Source organism: Spermophilus citellus (genome assembly GCF_964194105.1).
Source record: "Spermophilus citellus genome assembly, chromosome: 3".
NCBI classification, from domain to species: domain Eukaryota; kingdom Metazoa; phylum Chordata; class Mammalia; order Rodentia; family Sciuridae; genus Spermophilus; species Spermophilus citellus.
In genome coordinates this window covers 61,177,522-61,200,885 of record NC_138184.1, presented here as the reverse complement: position 1 = coordinate 61,200,885, position 23,364 = coordinate 61,177,522, and the positions used below count along the sequence as shown (strand labels likewise).

The window sequence follows — 23,364 nt, the reverse complement described above, 5'->3', positions numbered from 1 at the left end:
TTTCACATTCATCATAGAAAAAAAATCTCTTCCACTTCCAAAATGTTGTGGGCTCAAGAGAGGCTCTGTGTGGGTCTTTCCAGTCTTGAGGACAATTAAGTTCAAGATTGAGTGATTTGAGCATCTGCTTTGCAAACGGTCCCCAGAGCTCGTCCTCTTTCACTGCCTTCTTTAGCTTTTTTAGAGAACCCAATGTGTGTGGATAGTAAGTGGCAGCGTGCTGTAGTGTGGGAGCCATGCTGACTGGGAAAGCTTGTGTTCCCTTACCCCACTTTTCTTGTTTTATCTTACATAGATCTTCAGTAGGATCTCTGGCCTCCTGGAAAGGGTTTCTGGGAGACCATGGCTTGAGTCTGTCTGATGGCCTGGTCATTTCTAAACTGTCATAGTCCATTGCTGGCTTTGGCCTTGCCTTATAAGGAGGCGGTTGCCCTTGACTCAGGGAAGGATGTATTCTTTGCCTGTCAGTAGAAGGCGTACTTGCAGCATTTGTGGTCACCTCTTCCTGCACCATGAAGGCTAGAGGTACCACTGCCTCTTTCCCTCCTGCACCTGCTGTGGTTGCTTGCTTTGAGCTAGCAAACCCCCACGTTTTCCCCCTTGTCTTTTTTCATAGTCTCATCTCCTCTCATGGCCATCATTACATGACAAGGGTCTATTGCAGAGCCCCCTAAACCTTGCTGAATGACTGTCATAATAGGAAAAAATAGGTAAAGTATACCCCTGTCTCACTTCAGCTTGCCACACATTTGCCATTATCTTGTCCCATATCGTAGGATCAAAATCACCAGCAACATTGATCCATGGGTTTGTTTTTATATCCCAGAACTTCTGGGCTTCTCTCTTATTCAGGGTTAAACCTCTAGTATCTAAGAGAATGTGCAGCACTTGCAGCTGGGAGTCTTTGGTGGAACTCTGTAAGTTCCCCGTTTCTCATTCCTCACCCCTCTGTGAGGGGCCACATCCTGTCTTATAGGCTTACCTCAGGTCCCTGCTTGGGCCTCACATGCATGGGCTCTCTCTCATCTGGTGAGGAGATCCACAGAGCAGAGTAGAGGAGAGTGTGGCAGCAGTCTCAAATCAAGACCTCCAGAGACCAAGCAGGAAGCAGGTCTAATTGTTTTCACACAGTTACCATGTATATGTATTCAGGCAGTAGGTAAGCAGATTACAGGCAGCCACCAATGCTAACTGTCCTTGCAGCAACCAGTTGGGGAGTGTGGCGTGGAACAAGCACAGGGACTGTAACACATGGCCTTATGCCCACGACTGTGCCTGTAGGGTAAGTTTTCTGCTGCTCACGCACCTAGCATAAGGTTAGTGGCCTGCCACTGAGATGCCTTTAACATACACCATGTATGTAGTACTCTTTGAACCTGTCCCCACATTGTCAGATGTTATTGATGCCAGTTTTGAAGGAAAGATTATGATTACAGTTCAAACAAAATGTGTTATTCAGCTTTCTCCATGGGATAGGATAGCACAAGTAATATTCTCGCCTTGTTACTCTGTGAATGGTCTGGGTGAAATCCGGACTTCTGGGTCCCCATACTGGGGTGTATTGGGCTCTTTTGGTTAGACAGGAGTACACTCTATTAGATCTTAAAATCAACCTTAAAATTTTCAGAACTGTACTTGATACGGGAGCAGACAAATTAGTTACTTCTAGAAGGTAATGAACAAAAAGTGGCCTTTACACATTGCACCTGCTAGCTTAGAAGGGATTGATCAAATTGTACAACCTGCCCAGATAGCTCAATACATTCAATGGGAGGATAAAGAGATTAATTCTGGAATTTTAAAACCATATATCTTAGACACTTTGACAGTAAATTCATGGGCTTAAGATATTCTAATCATCCTGTGTTGTTATTAATAACTCCAAACTCTATTGTGTCATATCAGGAAGTTAACCAAAAATTTATTTCTCCTAGAGAATTTGAAAGGAATCAACAAGAAGGATATTTACCTATAGCCCAATCTTGTCAGGAAAGACAAGTTAATTCACCCAGTCAAAATTCTTGGCAGGGGCACTGACTTCCTTTCCTGGCCCAAATCATAGCAGAAAATATTAACTGGCTTATAGAAGAGCCAATTTGGGTTTGTCAGTGGCCCTTAACAGTGGAGAAACTAAAAATAGCTAATATTTTGGTCCAGGAACAACTTCAGGCTAGCGATATAGACCAAACCTTTAGTCTCTGGAATGCACCAACTTCTGTGATTAAGAAGAAATCCAGTAAGTGGAGATTGTTTTAAGATCTTAGGACAGTTAATCACATTATCAGCCCCATGGGTGCCTTGCAAACAGAAATTCTTTCTCTTACAACCATTCCTTTTGATTATCACCTAATGATGATAGATCTAAAAGATTACTTTTTTGATATACCCTTGCATCCAGATGATTGTAAACAAACAAAGAAACAACAACAAAAATTGCTCTTAGTGTTTCAGCAATAAATTTTAAGAGATATTACTGGAAGGTGTTATGTGTAATAGTCTTTGTTAAAATTTTTGGCACAAGCTGTTATACCTGTAAGAGAAAAATTCCCTGATGCATATAGTATTCACCTTATGGATGACATACTTTTAGCTCATGATAGTCCACATGTACTTTTAAAAATTTTTGCTCATTAGAAAATTCACTGTCTGCAGTGTGTTTGTGCATAGCACCCGAAAAGATGCAAAAGACATCTCCTTTTCAGTATCAAAGTAATATAAAAGAAAGATGCACTGTTCATCCTCAGGGATTGTACCCAGGTGGGTCTTAGCACTAATTCACATCCCCAGTACTTTCTGTTTTTCATTTTGAAACAGGGTTTCACTAAGTTGCACAGGACCTCATTACATAGCTGAGGTTGGCATTGACTGTGCAGTCTTCCTGCCTAAGGCTTTCAAGCTGATGGGATTACAGGAATGTGCCACTATGCCTGGCTCACTGGTGTCTTTTTTTGAAAAATGTCTGACCCAAATTGATTTATGAGTTTAAAAAAATTTGATATTTTGTTGTAATGCATTTGATCCATTTGATATTGTTTTGTTCTTAAAAATGTTTCCCTTACTCTTCTCACTAATTGTTTTAACATTCACAATTCCTTTTAACTTTAAGTGTACCTTTTATTCTGAATTACAGCTCGAATAAAGTCATGTAAAACTTGAGCTCTACCATTTCCTGGATGCTTCATAAAATGTCCTAAATTGTGAATACTATTACTGAAAGCAAAAGTAAGTAAAATGGTGACAGACCTTGATGGATCAGTGATGCTTTATTAAAAAGCAGAGGGGCACAGTTTCAAGAAAGAAAATGGCATCAGGTTACATACAGTATGGGTCTGAGTTTTATAGGGTTTAGTTAGAATTAATCATAGTAGAATGGCTGGGTAGTCAGGGAAAACAATTATAGGATGAGAATTTGTGAAAGTCCAGACCCTGTTGTTTCCTTCTCTTCCTGGGAATCATTGTTCTCCTTTTTTCCCTGGGATTATTGTTCCCACAAATATATACTTATATATAATTTTTTTTTTTGTGTGTGTGTGTCCCTGAGATGGGGGTGGGGAGGGGAATATATATATTTGTTTTCTTCTCCTCATTTTTAGTCATTTTGTTGAAGCTTGTTTTTTTTTTTTTTTTCTCATTCTGTTTTTGGAGGGTTAGGTTCCCCCACCCTCTTTTTAATTTTGTTTATGTGTCAATGAATTTTTATTTTTATTTATTTTTATGTGGTGCTAAGAATCAAACCTAGTGTTTCATATGTGCAAAGCAAGCAATCTACCATTGTGTTTTGATCCCAGCCCGTGAGGGTTAGGGATTTTGATTAGCATATTTTGATTTTTTTTTTTGGTATGGCCTTTTGTACTACTTTATTTTTCTTTCAAAGTCCAATTCTATTTTCTTTTTCTTTATATTCATAATTGTTTTTCTCTCCCCTTCCTCACTAACAACATAACCTATATTTCCACTGCATCTGCCATATTTATCCTTTGAAACTGAAAATGTTTTCTATCCTCCTACCTTTTTTCTTTCCTCATACTGAATTCTATCTTTAACACCTCAACATTATTTGATGTATATGATGTCTGCCCCTACCACTAATGCCAGAGCAATAATTAACAAGGAAGAAGTAATAGAAACACCTATTTTTTTAATATTATGCCAGACATAACTTATGATTATTTATTGTTCAGTGATGGAAATTGTTGATCCTTCTCTTTCTGCCTATTGTATCAATTGATGCTGTAGATATCAAAATAGAAACCAAGTACCTGTCTGCTGTTATGTACTGTTTTCAAAGATTGTTGTTATCATTGGCCTCTCCCCTAATTTGTGACATGCTAGTAATACAGAGGCACAATAAACGTATAAGATAGAAATTACAGCTTCAGATCTATCCAGATATATGGATAGACACACAAGTATATTAAAAAAAATCAAGGGGGGAAAAAATCCCCAAAAATAGAGAATACCTCAACAGACCCTATGGACACCACAGTGGAGGAAATGTCAGAGATGGAATTCAGAAAGTTCTTGGTTAAGCTTATCTATGAGTTAAGAGAGCACATATAAAACAACATTAGAAAGCTAATACAGCAAATAAAATATTACCTCAATAATGAGATGGAGATCATGAAAATGGGTGTCAACCAAGAATCCTATACCCAGTAAACTTAAGCTTCAGATTTGAAGATAAAATAAAAACCTTCTATGATAAACAAAAGTTAAAAAATTTGCAACTAGAAAGCCTGCACTGCAGAACATTGCCAACAAAATATTCTATGAAGATGAAACGAAAAAAAATCAAACCCAACAAAGGTAGGAACTACAAAAAAGAATATAGGAAATCAAAGGAGAAACTAAGGGATCATGGGAGGAATAGATGAACTCTAGATAGGGCAAAGGGGAGGGAGAGAAAGGGAGGGGTATGGGGGTAAGAAAGACAGTGGAATGAGATGGACATTATTATCCTAAGTACATGTAGGAAGACACGAATCGTGCTACTGTACTTTTTGTACAACCAGAGATAGGAAAAAATGTGCTTTATATATGTAATATAAATTGTAATGAATTCTGCTGTCATATAAAATGAATTAGAAAAAAAGAGAAACTAATTCAATTTAAAAACTAGAAATAAACCCAAATGTCTGGGAATACAAAGCACATCTCAGTAATAACCTTGAATGTAAGTGGACTAAAGTCATCAATCGAAAGACAGACTGGGTGATTGAACTAAAATAGAAAACTGAACAATGTGCTATCTCCAAGAGACTGAACTCATAGGCAAAGACATCTGAAGACTGATGGTAAAAAAAAAAAAAAATGGAAAAAATCATTTCATTCACATGGATCATGTAAATAAGCTGGGGTTTCTATCCTCATATCAGATAAAGTCCACTTTATCTGAGAAGGGACAAAATTAATGAGAAGGGACAAAGGTCTCTATCCTCATCAGATAAAGTGAACTTTATCGGATATGAGAAGGTGCAAAATTAATGAGAAGGGACAAGGAAAGCCATTTCATATGTATTAAGGGGATCAAACATCAACAAAACAATCAAATATTTATACCCAAACAATGGAGCATCTATGTACATCCAACAAATCCTACTCAATGGAACCAACCTAGGTGTCCCTCAATAGATGAGTGGATAAAGAAAATATAAAATAGATACTCAATGGAATATTACTCAGCTTTAAAGAAGAGAGAAGTTATGGCATTTGCCAGTAAATGATGAGAGTTGGAGAATGTCATGCTAAGTGAAATAAGCCAATCTCACAAAACCAAACACCAAATGTTTTCTCTAATATGTGGATGATAATTCACAATAAGGTGTGTGGGTGTGTGGGGGGGGCACTAGGGCAGAATAGTGTTACCTTAGATTAGGTAGAGGAAGTGATGGGGAAGGAGGGGAGGGGATGTGGGGATAGGAAAGATAGTAGGATGAAACAGGCATTATTACTACATGTATATATGTGACTACATGATCAATAGGATTCTGTAACATGTACACTCAGAAAAATGAGAAATTATATTCCATCTGTGTAAGATATATCAAAGTGTATAAATTCATTCTACTGTCATGTATAACTAATTACAACAAATTAAAAAATAAAATAAGTTTATGCTAACTTAAGAAGAAATAAAAAGAAATAAACCACAATTCAATAATACTTGGCACTTTTAATGTGCCTATGTCACCACTGGATAGATCTTCAAACAATAACTAAATAAAAAAGTTATAGAAGTAAAACATACAATTGATAATTTAGATTTAAGACATATATGTATGTATGTATACATATTTCATCCATCAGTGACTGAATATACTTTCTTAGCAGCACATGAATTCTTCTAATATAGAGTCGTTATGTAAGCTGTCACATATGTTGGCATACAATTGTAATATTACTGTAACATATTTTTGCATCTGTAAAGTTCTGTTTTTCTGTTCTTTCTTCCTGATTAGACTTGTTTATTTTAGTCAAATTTTAGCTGTATTCTTTTTCTTAATTTTATATATCTTGGCACCTACTCTTATTTTTTTCTCCTACTACATATTTAAAAAATAATTTGTTTTTCTAGATTCTTTGTGATACTAATAATTTAATTTATAATTATTCTTCTCAGTACAGTTACATTCGAGATATTTTGATATTTTAAGCTGTTTTTAGTACTTAGTTCAAAGCCCTTTTAATTTACTTATCTTGTCCTTTCTTTCTTGACCTCTTATATATTTATAAGTGTTCCATTTAATTTTGAAGTATTTGATCTGTGAGAGTAGGTGAATGATTTCTAATACAATAAATAATGCACAAACAGTCTGCATGACTTAAAAAAATAACAAAACCACTGAATGTAAATGGTCTAAACTCTGATAAAAATAATAATTAAAAAAAGACAGTTTGAATAAAAAATTAAGACCCAACAATTAGTTGTCTCCAAATGACTTACTCAAAAAGAAAGACATCTGCAGTATCAAGGTAAAAATTTTGGGGAAAAAAATCATTCACATGGTCCTCATAAACAAGCAGGGGATTCCTATCCTCATATAAGATAACATGGACTTCAAACCAAAGTTAATCAGAAAAGACAAAGAAGGCCATTTCATACTGATGAAATGAAAGGAGAAGAAATAAGGAGTGAAATACAAAACACTTAGCAGTAAATGAGAACAGCATTACAACATATCAGAACCTCTGGGACACTATGAAGGTGGCTCTAGGAGGTAAGTTCATAGTATTGAGCTCATTTAATGAACAGAAAGACACCAAACAAATAATCTAACATTACATTTCAAGACTCTAGATAAAGAAGAGCAAATCACTATGAGTGCCAATACTAGATGGGAAATAAAATCAGAGCCCAACACATTGAAATTGACATTAACAACAACAGCAACAAAAATAAATAAATAAAATCAATGAATCAAAAAGTTGGTTCTTTGATAGAATATGAAATTCATAAATTTTTAGTCCAGCTAAATAAAAATGCAAATTGTACAACCCATAAAGACAATGAAAATATCACCAGAAACACTACAGAAATATAAATGAGTACTTTGAAAATTTATGCTTCGTGAACCAAAAAATCTTGGTGATATTGACACATTCCTAGTGATATATGATCTGATCAAATCGAACCAGAGGGATATAGAAAATTTAAGCATAAATTTCTAATAATAATATTTAATAAGTCATCCAAAACTTAACAAAAATGAAAAGTATAGGACTCTATGGATTCTCCATTTTAAAGACTAACATCAATCCTCCTTGAACTATTTCATAAAATAGAAAAGGATATGAAAACCGGACAAAGACACATGAAAGAATGAAAACTTCACACTAATATCCTCAATGCACATAGATGTAAAATGTTCTTAATAAAATACTGGCAAATTGCATATAAAAACAAATTACAAAAATAGTTTACAATGGCGAAGTGGGTTTTATCCCAGAGATGCAAGGTTGGTTCAACATATGGAAATCAATAAATGTGACACATCACATAAATATTTTTAAAGACATAAAACACATAATTATCTCAAGTTGCAGAGAATGTATTTGCCAAAATACAGCCTCCACTCCTGTATAGAATACTGGAAAACTAGGAATAGAAGGAAATTTCCTCAACATTGTAAAAGGTATGTATGACAAATTAAAGGCCAGCATCATTCTAACTGGAGAAACTGAAATAATTGCCATTAAAAAGAGGGGCTTGACAAGGATATCCCATTTTACCACTTCTGTTAAACAAGGCATTTATAAATAGGGAAAGCAGCCAGCAAAATTCATTTGGAAAAGTAAGAGGCTTAGAATAGCTAACAATTCTTAGGGAGAAGTATGAAGCAGTATGTATTACAATACTAGGCCCTAAATTATACTACTGAGCTCTAGTAACAAAACAACATGATATTGGCACCAAAATAGGCAAAAATGCCAATGGAACAGAATAGAAAACAGAAAAACTCACATAAAAAGTTACCTCGGGACTGGGGTTGTGGCTTAGCAGTAGAACACTTGCCTCTCATATGCAAGGCCCTGGGTTTGATCCTCAGCACCACATACAAATAAATAAATGAAAGGTATTGTGTCCAACTACAACTAAAAACAAACAAATACATGCATACATACATACATACAAGTTACCTCATATTAGACAAAGGTATTGAAAATGCACACTGGAGAAAAGATAGCCTCTTCAGCAAATGGTCTTGGGAAAAGTGGGAATCTATATGTAATAGAATTCAAGTTAATTCCTGTTTCTCACCCAGCACAAAAATCAACTCTTAGTGGATCAAAGACTTAGAAATTATACTAGAAGACTTACACCTACTAGAAGAAAAAGTAGGTCCAGTGCTTCAACACCTTGGCACAGGAACTGACTTCCTGAACAAGACTCTAAAATAAAAATATGAATAAATAGGGGCTGGGGTTGTGACTCAGAGCACCTGCCTGACACATGTGAGGCACTGGGTTCGATCCTCAGCACCACATAAAAATAAACAAACAAAATAAAGATATTGTGTCCATGTATAACTAAAAAATATTAAAAAATGAATAAATGAGGTGGCATCAAACTAAATATCTTCTTCACAGCAAAAGAAACGATAACACTGAGATTAGCTCAGTGGCAAAGCATCTGTCTTGCATTTGTCAAGTCCTGGGTTTTATACTGAGTTCCAAAAAAAAAAAAAAAAAGAGCATGAAGACATAATCTACAGAATGGGAGAAAATATTTGCCACCTGGACATGTTGTTAATTTCTAGGATATACAAAGAATTCAAAAAGCTTAACACTCCCCTCAAGGAGGGGCAGGAATTATGTTTCATACTTAAACTTAACCATGACTTCTCCACCAATGGTGCCAAAGGTGTTTACACAAATAGGAACAAGATGCACATCTGAAGGAAAGCAGATGTGTGCAGTCAAGGGTCTTACGCAAAGTGAAGGAGATTATCAAGTGGCTAGTTGTCATGACTTTACTGCATTCATTTTCCTTTTCCCCAAAGTAAACCAATGGTGGAGCAATTCATACCATAAAGGTAGAGAAGACAGAAATTCCCTGAAGCAAAAGGAGCCTTGGTAGTTTCTGGGAAGGTATCTTTCTTTTTCCCCTTTACTTAGAGGAAAAGCACCTCCAGTTCAACTTGAGGCAATCTTACCCCATCTCCTAATTTTCCAGTGGCTAGGCTTCAACAGGCTTATCAACCAACCACTTTTCATCCTCTATAATGGAAGCAAAATTACACAGAGTTCCAGGCCTGCTTATGAAGATTGAAGCAGGTGCACTCTCAGGTCCCCTGCTAAACACCAAATTTGATACAGATGTTTTGGTCCTTGTTTGGATACATCAGTAATGAGTACAAAGTTTAGAGAAAAAGGAAAATCGAGGTTTTATTGGTTTGCTACCAAAGGAGAAATTCAGGGGATTTCTGTTTTAGAATGTGTGTTTTTAACTTTTAGGGGAAAAGGGGACCAGGCGATTTCAATGGGTACACTCCAGGTGGCCCTTTCAGAATACATAATTTACTTGTAGTCCTGAGAGAGTGGGTGTCATTTCTTAGATCTTTATTTTTTAGTTCTATTTGTTACTTGGTTATACATGACAGTGATTTTTGACATTTATACCAATTTGGAGTACATGGATTTCTTCATTTCTGTGGTACAGGCTCTGAAGGATGGAGAGCTTGTTTAGTGACAGGAAGGTCAATCTCATTTTCTTTATGGCTATAAAGACATAGTGGAAATAGAGAAAAAGGGAAAAAAGTTAGTTTTAAAATAAGCCACAGTGATAGAACAGCAGGGGTTATGATCAAAGCATGAAGTGGACTTATTTCCCCCCGCCCCAAAGGAAGGAGCAAATAAAACACAAGGAAGTTCAGAATTGGAGGCATTGATGAAAATTGGAGAATTTAGATTGAGCTAGGCATAGTGGCACATGCCATTAATACTGAGTACTTGAAGTAGGGCAAGAAAGTCACAAGTTCAAGAAAAGCTACATACTTAAGACAGGGCATAAAAAGAGTACATTTTGGCTTAGGCTGAAGCAGGTCAATTTTAATGGGAGAGAAGGAGGGAGGGAAATTAAAGCCATATTTTGTTAAAATTATCTTGTTCTTGCCACTGGGTAAAACGCTGTCCAGTAAACTATTTATGAAAGAATAATTGGGAATATGCAAAATCAGTGCCTTGGTTGTTACAGATAAAATTGGGAGCACCATATATGTGATAATAGGGGGTTACTCTTTGCAGTAAACTTCTGTAGAGCTTATTCACCCATTGCACTGCTTATGGAGTTTGAATTGTTTGATGTTTTTTCTTTTGATTATATGGACAGTGTTATTTTTATTTGTCTCCAAATAGTGTTTCATAAATATTTTACACTTTACATGAAACAGTGTATTGTATAAAATAGATTGACACAAATTGACTGGTAAATATTAGTGAAACATATCAGCCACGGTGCCATGCATGCATGTGTGTTTATTCCTTAGGAACATTTACCCTTACTTTTCATGTGAATATATATTACTTTTCATTGATAACCTACAGCATTGAGTAAACCTACAGCATTGAGCACTTTCCTATGTGATCTTATTCTACTTAATCATTTTGTATGTTTATAACTTTTATCCTTTTTTACATATTTCACTAATAATTGATTTCTATTGATACTCTTTTCACGTACATATTTTCTCTCAGGTAGCATTATCTCTTTTCACCTCCTCTTACATTTTCATGGACTTTTAAATTTTAGTGGAGTTTAATTTATCAGTTTCTTCTTTGGGCTTGCTTAATTTTCTCAAAAAAATAAAAAATCTTAAGGGACCAGAGGGGATATTAAGCTCCAAAAATTAAAGCATATTATTCCCATGCCTCATCTCCAGAGAATGGCTTTTTCTGGAGCTACTCTTCATCAATTAGAATCTGGAATGTGTAAATGTATATTCTTCTGCGAGTAGGTTTTTTTTTTTAATATTTATTTTTTAGTATTTGGCGGACACAACATCTTTGTCTGTATGTGGTGCTGAGGATCAAACCCGGGCCGCAGGCATGCCAGGAGAGCGCACTACCACTTGAGCCACATCCCCAGCCCCCTAGGTTTTGTTTTTGAAATGTGTTTCAAACAGACTCCTTATCTAAGTGAGCTAATAAGTTATTTTATTTAATTTAACAATAGTGCTTCTGTGCAACTCCCATTTTTATGTGTTTAATAATTGTTTTCCTTTTGTGAAATGTTTGGTTTTCTTTGATGAAAATAGACTGAGAGAACAATTGTTAGAAGCCTTGATTGTACAGCCACCAGCATCTACTACCTCCTTCCTTTGTATGGTAGCCAGTTCTTTCTTGTGCAGTTCTGTCCAGAGTCCAGATTTTTCTTGTTTGAATATTATCTCTGTAATATGACATAGAGACAATGGTGATTCCATGTCCGAAAGGAAAATAAAGGAGTAGCCCACTAAAGGAATGGTAAGAAAACTCCCAGTTCTTGAAAGCCAAGGTAAAGCTCTGATAAAACGCAAAGGTCCCTTGAAAAGAAGAAACAGGTTTAAAAGAGCTTCAGCTAAGGATGTATTATTCTGCCATCATTCAGGCAGGGTTTGAATTGCATCTATGGTTATTCTATGTCTGTGTGGGGCCTGGAACTCTGTCTAGTAATGAATTCTTGGTGTGAACTGTTAAACTGGGTCAGGAGTCATAAATGAGGGGTCGTCCTTCTAAAGCCTCACAGCGCTTTGTCTATCATGCCTCTGGAACTCTGGAGTCTTCTCTGCTTGTGAGGTCCATGTAACTCTGTAGAGGCCTCTTCTGAAGAGCAGGTCATGCAGAACTCTAGAAAGCATGCCGAAATACCTAGAATGCCAGATAGTTAAGAATCTGTTTAGCTGGGAATACTGAAATGATGAGGGTAGCTCATTGAAGAAAGGGTGAATCAGCCATGGAGAGACTGTGTCCTGCCTAAAAATATTTTTACATTCATCTGATCAAGGACCACTGCTTTGACCTCATGACCCTATGACCCTTCTGGGACATGCTGTGGCAGATGAGCCAGCAGCTAAAACTTCTGGACAGTGTCTGCCAGGAGCTATTACTGGATATTTCTATGTCTCCACAGTTTGTGTTAAGTACACAAAAAGTCAAAGAGTAGCTTTGTTGACTGAGGACATTAGTTCTTCCTTTCTCCTCAGGATTCATTCATTTTCTCTGATTCTTTCACAATATGAGAAGCAGGATTTCAATTTGAAGACCCCCATTCCCTCATTCTAACTGCTCACTGAGCTGACATTGAAGCCTTCAGTTTTTTTTATTGGTTGTTCAAAACATTACAAAGCTCATGACATATCATCTTCCATACATTTGATTCACGTGGGTTATGAACTCCCATTTTTTACCCCAAATACAAGTTGCAGAATCACATCAGTTACACATCCACATTTTTACATAATACCATATTAATGACTGTTGTATTCTGCTACCTTTCGTATCCCCTACTATCCCCCCTCCCCTTCCCTCTCATTTTCCCTCTCTACCCCATCTGCTGTTGTTTAATTCTCTCACTTGTTTTTTTCCCCTTTCCCCTCACAAACTCTTATATGTAGTTTTGTGTAACAATGAGGGTCTCCTTCCATTTCCATACAGCTTCCCTTCTCTCTCCCTTTCTCCCACCCAACTCGTCTCTGTTTAATGTTAATCTTTTCCTCATGCTCTTCTTCCCTGTTCTGATCTTAGTTGCTCTCTTTATATCAAAGAAGACATTTGGCATTTGTTTCTTAAGTATTGGCTGGCTTCACTTAGCATTATCTGCTCTAATGCCATCTATTTCCCTGCAAAATCCATGATTTTGTCATTTTTAGTGCTGCGTAATACTCCATTGTGTATAAATGCCACAGTTTTTTAATCCATTCATCTATTGAAGGGCATCTAGGTTGATTCCAAAGTCTAGCTATTGTGAATTGTGCTGCTATGATCATTGATGGGGCAGTATCCCTATAGTATGCTCTTTTAAGGTCCTCAGGGAATAGACCGAGAAGGGCGATAGCTGGGTCAAATGGTGGTTCCATTCCCAGCTTTCCTAGGAATTTCCATATTGCTTTCCATATTGGCCGCACTTTTGTGCACCATGATCAAGTAGGATTCATCCCTGGGATGCAAGGTTGGTTCAATATATGGAAATCAATAAATGTTATTCACCACATCAATAGACTTAAAGATAAGAACCATATGATCGTCTCGTTAGATGCAGAAAAAGCATTCGGCAAAGTACAGCATCCTTTTATGTTCAAAACACTAGAAAAACTGGGGATAACAGGAACTTACCTCACCATTGTAAAAGCTATATATGCTAAGCCTCAGGCTAGCATCATTCTAAATGGAGAAAAACTGAAGGCATTCCTGCTAAAATCTGGAACAAGACAGGGATGCCCTCTCTCACCACTTCTATTTAATTTAGTCCTTGAAATACTAGCCAGAGCAATTAGACAGACAAAAGAAATTAAAGGCATAAAAATAGGAAAGGAAGAACTTAAAATATCACTATTTGCGGACAATATGATCCTACACCTAGAAGACCCAAAAGGGTCTACAAAGAAACTACTAGAACTAATAAATGAGTTCAGCAAAGTGGCAGGATATAAAATCAACACGCATAAATCAAAGGCATTCCTGTATATTAGCAACAGAACTTCTGAAATGGAAATGAGGAAAACCACCCCATTCACAATATCCTCAAAAAAAAAAATACTTGGGAATCAACCTAACAAAAGAGGTGAAAGATTTATACAATGAAAACTACAGAACCCTAAAGAGAGAGATAGAAGAAGATCTTAAAAGATGAAAAATGTACCCTGTTCATGGATAAGCAGAACCAACATCATCAAAATGGCAATATTACCCAAAATTCTCTACAGGTTCAACGCAATGCCAATCAAAATCCCAACAGCATTTCTGTAGAAATAGACAAAGCTATCCTGAAATTCATATGGAAAAACAAAAGACCAAGAATAGCAAAAGCAATTCTAAGCAGGAAGTGTGAATCTGGAGGTATAGCGATACCAGATTTCAAACTATATTACAGAGCAATAGTAACAAAACCAGCATGGTACTGGTACCAAAACAGGCAGGTGGACCAATGGTACAGAATAGAGGACACAGAGACCAATCCACAAAATTACAACTTTCTTACATTTGATAAAGGCGCTAAAAGCATGCAATGGAGAAAGGATAGCATCTTCAACAAATGGTGCTGGGAAAACTGGAAATCCATATGCAACAAAATGAAGCTGAACCCCTTTCTCTCACCATGCACAAAAGTTAATTCAAAATGGATCAAGGAGCTAGATATCAAATCAGAGACTCTGCACCTGATAGAAGAAAAAGTTGGCTCCGATCTACATATTGTGGGGTCGGGCTCCAAATTCCTTAATAGGACCCCCATAGCCCAAGAGTTATATACAAGAATAAACAAATGGGACTTACTTAAACTAAAAAGTTTTTTCTCAGCAAGAGAAACAATAAGAGAGGTAAACAGGGAACCTACATCCTGGGAACAAATTTTTACTCCTCACACTTCAGATAGAGCCCTAATATCCAGAATATACAAAGAACTCAAAAAATGAAACAATGAGATAACAAACAACCATATCAACAAATGGGCCAAGGACCTGAACAGACACTTCTCAGAGGAGGACTTACAATCAATCAATAAGTATATGAAAAAATGCTCACCATCTCTCGCAGTCAGAGAAATGCAAATCAAAACCACCCTAAGATACCATCTCACTCCAGTAAGATTGGCAGCCATTATGAAGTCAAGTAACAATAAGTGCTGGCGATGATGTGGGGAAAAGGGTACACTTGTATATTGAAGCCTTCAATTTTGAACTCTTTCCACAAGTCCTCAAATATCTTTTTTCCTTTCCCTGCTCTATTTGAAACTGGCATAGTGTTTTAATTGTTATTTCCCCACGAATAATGGATGATCCTTTCAAAAATAATTGTTTTAAAGGGGATAATATTTCTCATTGTAAGAAAGGAGAGAACATTCACTGGATTCTGCCTTTCCCACTTTTGACTTTCTTGGGCATGGTCACTTTATCAGAATATCTTTGACAACCGTTATGCATTTATCTAGGATGTCTCCCAAATCACACATGTTGTAATCATGGTCCCCAGTTGCAGGAAGGTTAAAAGATAGACTTTACATTGTTTCACGAGTGCTCTATATCTTCAGTATATTAGCCTTACTGGACTTGTGGAAAGACAGAACTGGTTGGAGCAAGTAGGTCACAAGTGTAGCCCTGAATCTGATTACCTTCTCTCAGTAATTTGGTCTTTCTTTGCTGCCTGGTTCCCTAAAGCTGAACACCTTTTCTCCATGTACTTCTTCCATGATGTTTATGCCCTGGCAGGAATGAGCCTACCACGAACTGCATTCTCTAAAACTATGACGTAAAATAAATGTTTTCACCTCTAAGTTATTAGTTTTAGTTGTTTAGGTCATAGGAACTGAAAAGCTTACTGAAAGAGAAACTTTACTAAGTGGAATGCCCTGATCCACTGTACCTGGTCATGGATTTGAGAACTGTTTGCTGAATAGTCTTGGTACCCACAGGGGCCATTCACTTGGATTGTCAATAGACTATCAGCCTCCTTATAAACTCTTCCTAGAAGACATCCTGAGGGTTGCAGTGGAGACACAGGAAAAATTAGTTGTCCTGTGGCTTAGAAGCATCTCCCATTATTCAATTAATCTACTTATGTAACTGCTCCGTATGTATTCTTTCCTTAGCCTCAATTCACTGCAGATAGAATGTATTCTCCTGTCTTAATTTTCTCTGAGTTGTGAATGCAAGAAGATTATCCCAAAGTTCCAACAAAACCCACACACAGTTGTGCATATGAAAGTTCCACAATGTATTTCAGTGAGTAAAAAAAGGGATGGGAGAATATCTTAGATGCCAGGATTTTCTTGACTATACCCTTGGGTCCTGCATGTGTGTTATATTCAGCACTGTTTCCCTTGGCTTGTCACCTTAAGACAAAATGAAATACAAAGGAAGACAAAGACAAAGAGACAGAAACAAACAAAGGACCAAAACAACAACAACAAAAAAACTTGTTTCATGTTTAACTTTTCTCTGACTGCAAAGTATATTTTGTTTCTGTAGCTTCAAATGTAAACGATATAACCAAAACAACTGGATATAACTTGAGTTTTAGAAAATAAGTTGCCCTTACATTATATAAGAATATTATTTGGCCTTCTTCTACCCAAAAGTGTTTTTAGTGGTTTCTCATGTGTGCTCTATTTGGTAGCTTATTTTAGATAAAATTCCATGGTTTATTTGTAAGTAGAAAAAAATCTCTCTTCCATTTTGGCTGAAGAAAAACAAACTCGATTCTTTGAAATTGTGTTGTAATTGAATCAGTGAATTCCAGATATATTAAATAATCTGTTCCTTTTCTTTGAACCCTTGTAAGAGTCAAGCATATATATCATTATCTGGACATTTTAAGCTAACATTAAATCATGTGAGATATGGTTTGCAAATCCTAGAATTATTCACATATGATTTATATTAATGATTTGTTGTTGTGGAGATAGCACAAAAATTATATATTTTCTGGGAAAATGGGTGCTTTTGTTTGTTGATGTTTTGAAATATAAAATCAGCCCTGACAAGTTATGGAGTCCCTGTTTTAAACAAACAAATGAAAAATAAATAATATTTCAGTGGATATTTTTCGGTGGTAAATCTGTAAATTGACAGTAGTTTCAACCCCTAATAGAAAAGAACAAAACTCACTAAATGTGAATATTTTTATGTATTTACTCATTTAAAGGGGTCTTTTCTCCTTTAAAAGTATATGAATAAAATTTGGAATCAGGGAGGTGTGAGCTAAATGACTTCTAGTTAAATTAATCTTGAACCTACAGATAAGGTCTTTGAAGACCCACATGTTTTGTTTCTTTAGAGGCCTATTTTCAAGATGTGGGTTTGAATTGTGGGCAGTCACTCCTGAGAAAGAAGCCTCGGGAAGGACAAGGGAAGAAGACATGCTTGGTCTCCAGTTGTGTGGCCCAGGTCAGGGGCTGCATTAAATTTACCTCCTAAAGTACTTCATGTTTAGAACTTGCAGTCTTCCTTTTCTATCTTTCACATCTGTGTTTAGCATATTTACCTACTTTACTTCCTTTGCTTCTCACAATAGTCAAATTTAACTCTACATTATATATACCTACATATATCCCCTATATTGAGAGCCTTCCTTCCATTCTTACACTTTTGTAAATTCATGCCATGACTGCATGACCTGCAAGCTTGAAAAGGTGTTCTTTTTGAAAAAGGAGCATAAAAAATCTTGGTATTCTAGACTTGTGTTGGGGATGTTTTGGGCTCACTGAACATTGCTGAAGAAATGAAACATGCTTTGTTTACTTTATGTTTAGATGTTCCATTGTCTTTAAGTACTTGAGAAATGCACATCCATTGTCCCTAACAACTTAGCTAGTCCTGAAAGGATGCAGTAATTAGGACAAATTCATTCTGTAGAATGCTAAAGAAATCCTACTGACATATACTTTAGAGCATAAGAGATGTGTAAAGCTAAAAAGTTGCATAAAATTAATGTATTTTTATGAGTAGACTGACATTGGGCTTTACATTTTATTATATTTTGACTTGTCCACTGGTATCATGGCAGTGATGTGTCCTTCTATGTCAATTGAGACTTCATACCAATCTGCTCTTGCACAGATTTAGCCTTATTTGCTTGGCCCAAATCCTCTCAGATTTTCTCTTTAAAGATAAACATTTTCTTGTTTTCATTAAGAACATTGTCAAGAGTTTTCTAAATAACCTTTGGAAACCATCATATTTGATACAGAATCTCTTCTTTATAACTTTTTTTTGTGCTTCTCTCTGGACAATGAATGTTCTGCCTGTTGTTTACCAGAGGTGTTTGCTTTGTTATTGGAGGTCATGAAGCCGACCACAACCTGTAGGCTTTCTTTTTATTTTGCTTCCAGTTCCCAGACACAAACCACAAAAGTTCCATGCATTTTCAGTTAAGGAAACAACAATCATATGATTGAAATGTCTGAAAATTATGAAATAGATCTCAAAACAAATTATAAATAACAAGGGAAATTGAAGAATGTTCAAGACTCACAAATGTAATTCTTGTTTATTTTTTATGTTTAAATGTGATTATCTCTATAGTGTCTTTTAAAAAAGGCTCAATCCCCATAGAGTTATAACTTTTTAAAAACCAAATTTATTATTTTACATGAAAGTTTATCCATTTTTATGTATAGAAAGTTAAAATTTTATGTATGTGCCCATAAAATATCATTTCATTGACTTGATTATGTCTTCTTAACATGTGTCTATGACTCTTCTTATTTATAATAAATCTTGCTCTCAAAATTGTTTTAATTTATTTTGAACTTAATGTTTATCCTCCCCACCCCCCAGAATTACAGGACAAATAAATTTTGGTAAATATCAGGTTGTACCATTTAGTGTATATTTCAGAAAATGTCATAAAAGATAAATACTGTTATTACTATCAGATTATTTTGGTTGTTATGAATCAATATGTGAAAAACTCTTAAGAGTAATATGTGTAAATGTGAAATGGTAAAAAAGGATTGTCATTTCTGCTTGTTATTTTAATAACATTGATGAATCCCATAATATATTTTAAACTCACACTCTTCAATGAATGTTCCCCTTAGGTCTACCTAAAAGTTTCTTATATCAGTGTTATTGAAACAAACTGTCAGATACAAATATGAGCACAATGCAGGAGAGGTTACACACCATGCAATGGATTCTGTCATCAATGTTGGTATAACTGCCTATAATACTGACAACATTGGTATGAAAACAGTGGTAAAGAAAACTGCAAAAGAAATAGGGGGAAAAAACTCCTTGAGGACTATCAGATAACTGATTCTTCTTTGAGAGAAAAGGGAGCAGCAAATGCAAGTATGGGAATTGAGAAGGATGAATAGAAGAGGAAGTAGAAAATAAAGAAGCAAAAAGGAAAAAATGATTGAAATGGTAGGAATCACCTATATGAAAACCTTACCAGGTGGAGAAAATTTTGTTAAATGTGCCTATGTGGAATTCCCTGCAGATTAATCAGTATTTTTAAAATGTATGCAATCCTACAAAGTGACTGTCATACATTGTATGACAAATATTTCACTTCTAAGGAAAATAATCAGAATTCTTGCCCCCTTTAGAAATATGTTATTATATTCTCAGTAAATTTATATTTTCCCCCAAATGCTGCCAGAACGGTTTTTTTTTGAGAGAGAGAGAGAGAAGAGAGAGAGAGAGAGAGAGAGAGAGAGAGAGAGAGAGAATTTTTAAATATTTATTTATTTATTTATTTTTAGTTTTCGGTGGACACAACATCTTTGTATGTGGTGCCGAGGATGGAACCTGGGCCGCATGCATGCCAGGCGAGCCCGCTACCGCTTGAGCCACATCCCCAGCCCCCAAAACGTTTTTGTAGAAAAAATCAAGCTTATAATACATGTGCTATGCCCCTCATTAAACTGTTGTAAAACTAGATTGATATCTGTCATCTTTCAGAAAGAAGGTTACTTATCTACATAAAATTTGGTGTTTACTAACCTTAGTTCTATTTATAGTGTGAATGAATAAGTTAATATACTGCCTCCTTTTTGTGCACCAATTGTCGACATTTTTAGACCCTTGTCATATTTTCAGTGTGTAAGCTAAACAAAAAGTATAATTCTAAACTAAAAGAATAGTCAGATAATATTTTAAGTGTTTCAGAAAACAAGAATAAAGTTGATCATGGAAATGAGGTTCTATAAAAATTATTTTGTACCTTATGTGTTGGTTCTGAAATGAGATTTTTAAAAAATTTGAAAGAAATACAAACACATCCGCAAATCTTTTGCACTGAAAATGGTATTTATTAATTAAAGGCCTAGGCTTTTTTTTTTTCAGTATGATTGTTACTGCATTAAAATTTGAAGTGACTATTTTCAGCTTAATTGGATGAAAAATACCCTAAGAAATCATTTTACCCTATGTTCTTATGTTTTTCTGAAAGGCTAACACTTTGTAAAAAATTTTAAAAAAGAGAGAGATTGAATTTACTGATGGCTAATATACTTTTAATTTTGGCTTCAGCCATTCAATTTATTAAAAAGCCAATAAATTCTTAAACGGGAAGGTACTATTTGTGATCAAGGCAAATAATATGAAAAATTTAGGCACAGCCCAGGGTGTGTAGACACGATAGTTTCCACTTTGGTAGAAGCTAAATTTAAGCCACATATACATATAAATAACTAATAGCTAATGGCATTTTGTGTTTGCTTACTGATTTTTAAAAAAATCATATTTTTTATAGATATAGTCTTTTGTAATCCTTTCTGAACCTTCATTGGCTAGTTTATCGGACTTTATAAAAAAATATCTAAAGAAAGTGCTTTGTGTATGAATTGGCCTTGAGTGTTTTCATTGGGCTTGTTGTTTAGGATTGCAGATTTGTGGAAATTTTCATAAGGCCAAAGGTAATGCACACTAGTTGATAAAATAGAAATAAAACTGAATAGGTCAATTAACAAAAACATGGTCAGTGTGTTCTTTACTTTCCTTATTTATTAATTAGTCTCCGTATTTATTATTTATCTTATTTCAGGAACTAGTGACATTCAGGGATGTGACCATTGATTTCTCTGAAGAGGAATGGGAATGCCTGGAACCTGCTCAGAAGAATTTATACAGAGATGTGATGTTAGAGAACTATAGAAACCTGGTCTTCCTGGGTGAGGATAACTTTCTTCAGGATTTCTAAATAAGTATTGATATTTAATTTTCTTTACTTGAAGAACATTTTTTTACATCTAAAACCTAGTTTTATTTATTTGTTCCTTTATAAACTTAAAATTTTTTCTAATTAGTTTTATATGAGAGTAAAACACATTTTGACACATCATACATAAATGGAGTATAACTTCTCATTCTTCTGTTTGTACCTGATGTAGAATTACAGCAGTCATGTAATCATATATTCACCTAGGATAAAACTGATTCATTCTACTATCCTTTCTACACCTTTACCTCCTCTTTCTTCAATCTCCTCCATCTAATCTAAAGTATCTCTGTTTTTACCTAGCTAACCCCTTAATGTGAATTAATTAGCATTTGCATTCTAGATAAAATATTTGGCCTTTGGTTCTTTGGGATTGGCTTATTTCACTTAGCATAATGTTTCCCAGTTGTATCCTTTTACCAGCAAAGCCATATATCACTCTTGTTTTTGGCTGAGTAATATTTCACTGTGTAAATGTACCATTTTTTTTTATCCATTCATCTGTTGAAGAGCACCTAGGTTGGTTCCATAATTGAGCTGTTGTGAATTGAGCTCCTATATACATCGATGTGGCTATGTCACTATAGAATGCCGATTTTAAGTTCTTTGGGTATAAACTGAGGAGTGGGATAACTGGGTCAAATTGTGTTTTCATTACAAGTTTTATTTTAAGGAATCTCCACACAACATTCCAGAATGGTTGCACCAATTTGCAGTCCTACTCCCCACATGTTTGCCACATTCATGTTGCTTGTACTCTTAGTAGTTTTTATTCTGACAAGTGAGAGGAAATCTAAGTGTAGTTTTGATTTGCATTTCTCTAATTGCTAGAGATGTTGAACATTTTTTTTCAAACATTTGTTGATCAATTGCAATTCTTCTGTGAAATTTCTTAGTTCCATTTATTGATTGGGTTATTTGTTCTTTTGGTGTTAAGTGTTTGATTCTTTATATTTCCTGAAGACAATGCTCATTCTGAAGTACACGTGGCAAAGATTGCTCCCAATTTGTAGTCTGTCTGTTCATGTTCTCATTGTTTTTTTTTTCTGTAAAGAAGCTTATTAGTTTGGTGCCATCCTATTTATTGATTCTTGATTTTACTTCTTGCAGTTTAGGAGTCTTGTTAAGGAAATCAGTTCCTAAACTGACATGGTGAAGATTTGGTGCTATTTTTTCTTCTATTAGGTGATGGATCTCAATTCTATTGCCTAAGTCTTTGATCCACTTTGAGTTGATTTTTGTGCAGGATGAGAGATAGGGGTTTAATCTCATTTTGCTACATATGGATTTCCAGTTTTTCCAGCACAGTTGTTGAAGAGGCTATCTTTTCTCCAATGAATGCCTTCAGTGCTTTCTTTCTAATATAAGATAATTGTAATTCTGTGAGTTTATGTGTCTTTTATTCTATACCATTTTTCTACATGTTTGTTTTGGTGCAATAGCATTCTGTTTTTGTTACTATATCTCTGTAATATCATTTAAGTTCTGGTATTGTGGTGCCTCCTGCTTCACTTATCTTTCTAAAGGCTGCTTTGGTATTCTGAGCCTCTTAATTTTCCAAATAAATTTTATGATTGCTTTTTCTGTTTCTATGAAAACTGTAATTGGCATTTTAATAGGAATTTTGTTAAATCTTTATAATGCTTTTAATGGTATGGCCATTTTGACAGTGTGAATTCTGCCTTTCCAAGAGCATGGGAGAATGGGAGATCTTTCCATCTTTCATGGTCTTCTTCAATTTCTTTCTTTAGTATTGTGTAGTTTTAATTGTAGGGGTCTTTCACCTCTTTTGTTAGATTGATTCCCAAATATATATATACACAAACTTTTTTTTTTAATTTGAGGGTTCTTGTGAATGTGGTAGTTTTTCTAGTTTCTCTTTCATGTGATTTATCAGTGATGTACAAGAACATGTTTGATTTCTGGGTGTTAATTCTATATCCTGCTGCTTTGCTGAATTAATTTATTAGTTCTAAATTTTCCAGTGATGATATTTGGGTGCTCTGA

General features: G+C 35.3%; 1 protein-coding gene across 3 annotated transcripts in view; it reads left to right on the top strand.

Annotated features, from left to right (window-relative positions):
* The window catches only part of LOC308643750 (zinc finger protein 283-like), a 123,812-nt gene that overhangs the window by 71,229 nt on the left and 29,219 nt on the right, over positions 1-23,364 (top strand). For all 3 annotated transcript variants that reach the window (XR_014020800.1, XM_081283890.1, XM_081283891.1), the window contains exon 2: positions 21,184-21,310. Coding sequence is in view for 2 of the 3 variants with exons in the window: in XM_081283890.1 (XP_081140016.1) it covers positions 21,184-21,310 (127 nt within the window). In the remaining variant the exon portion in view is untranslated. The remainder of the gene's footprint in view (positions 1-21,183; positions 21,311-23,364) is intronic.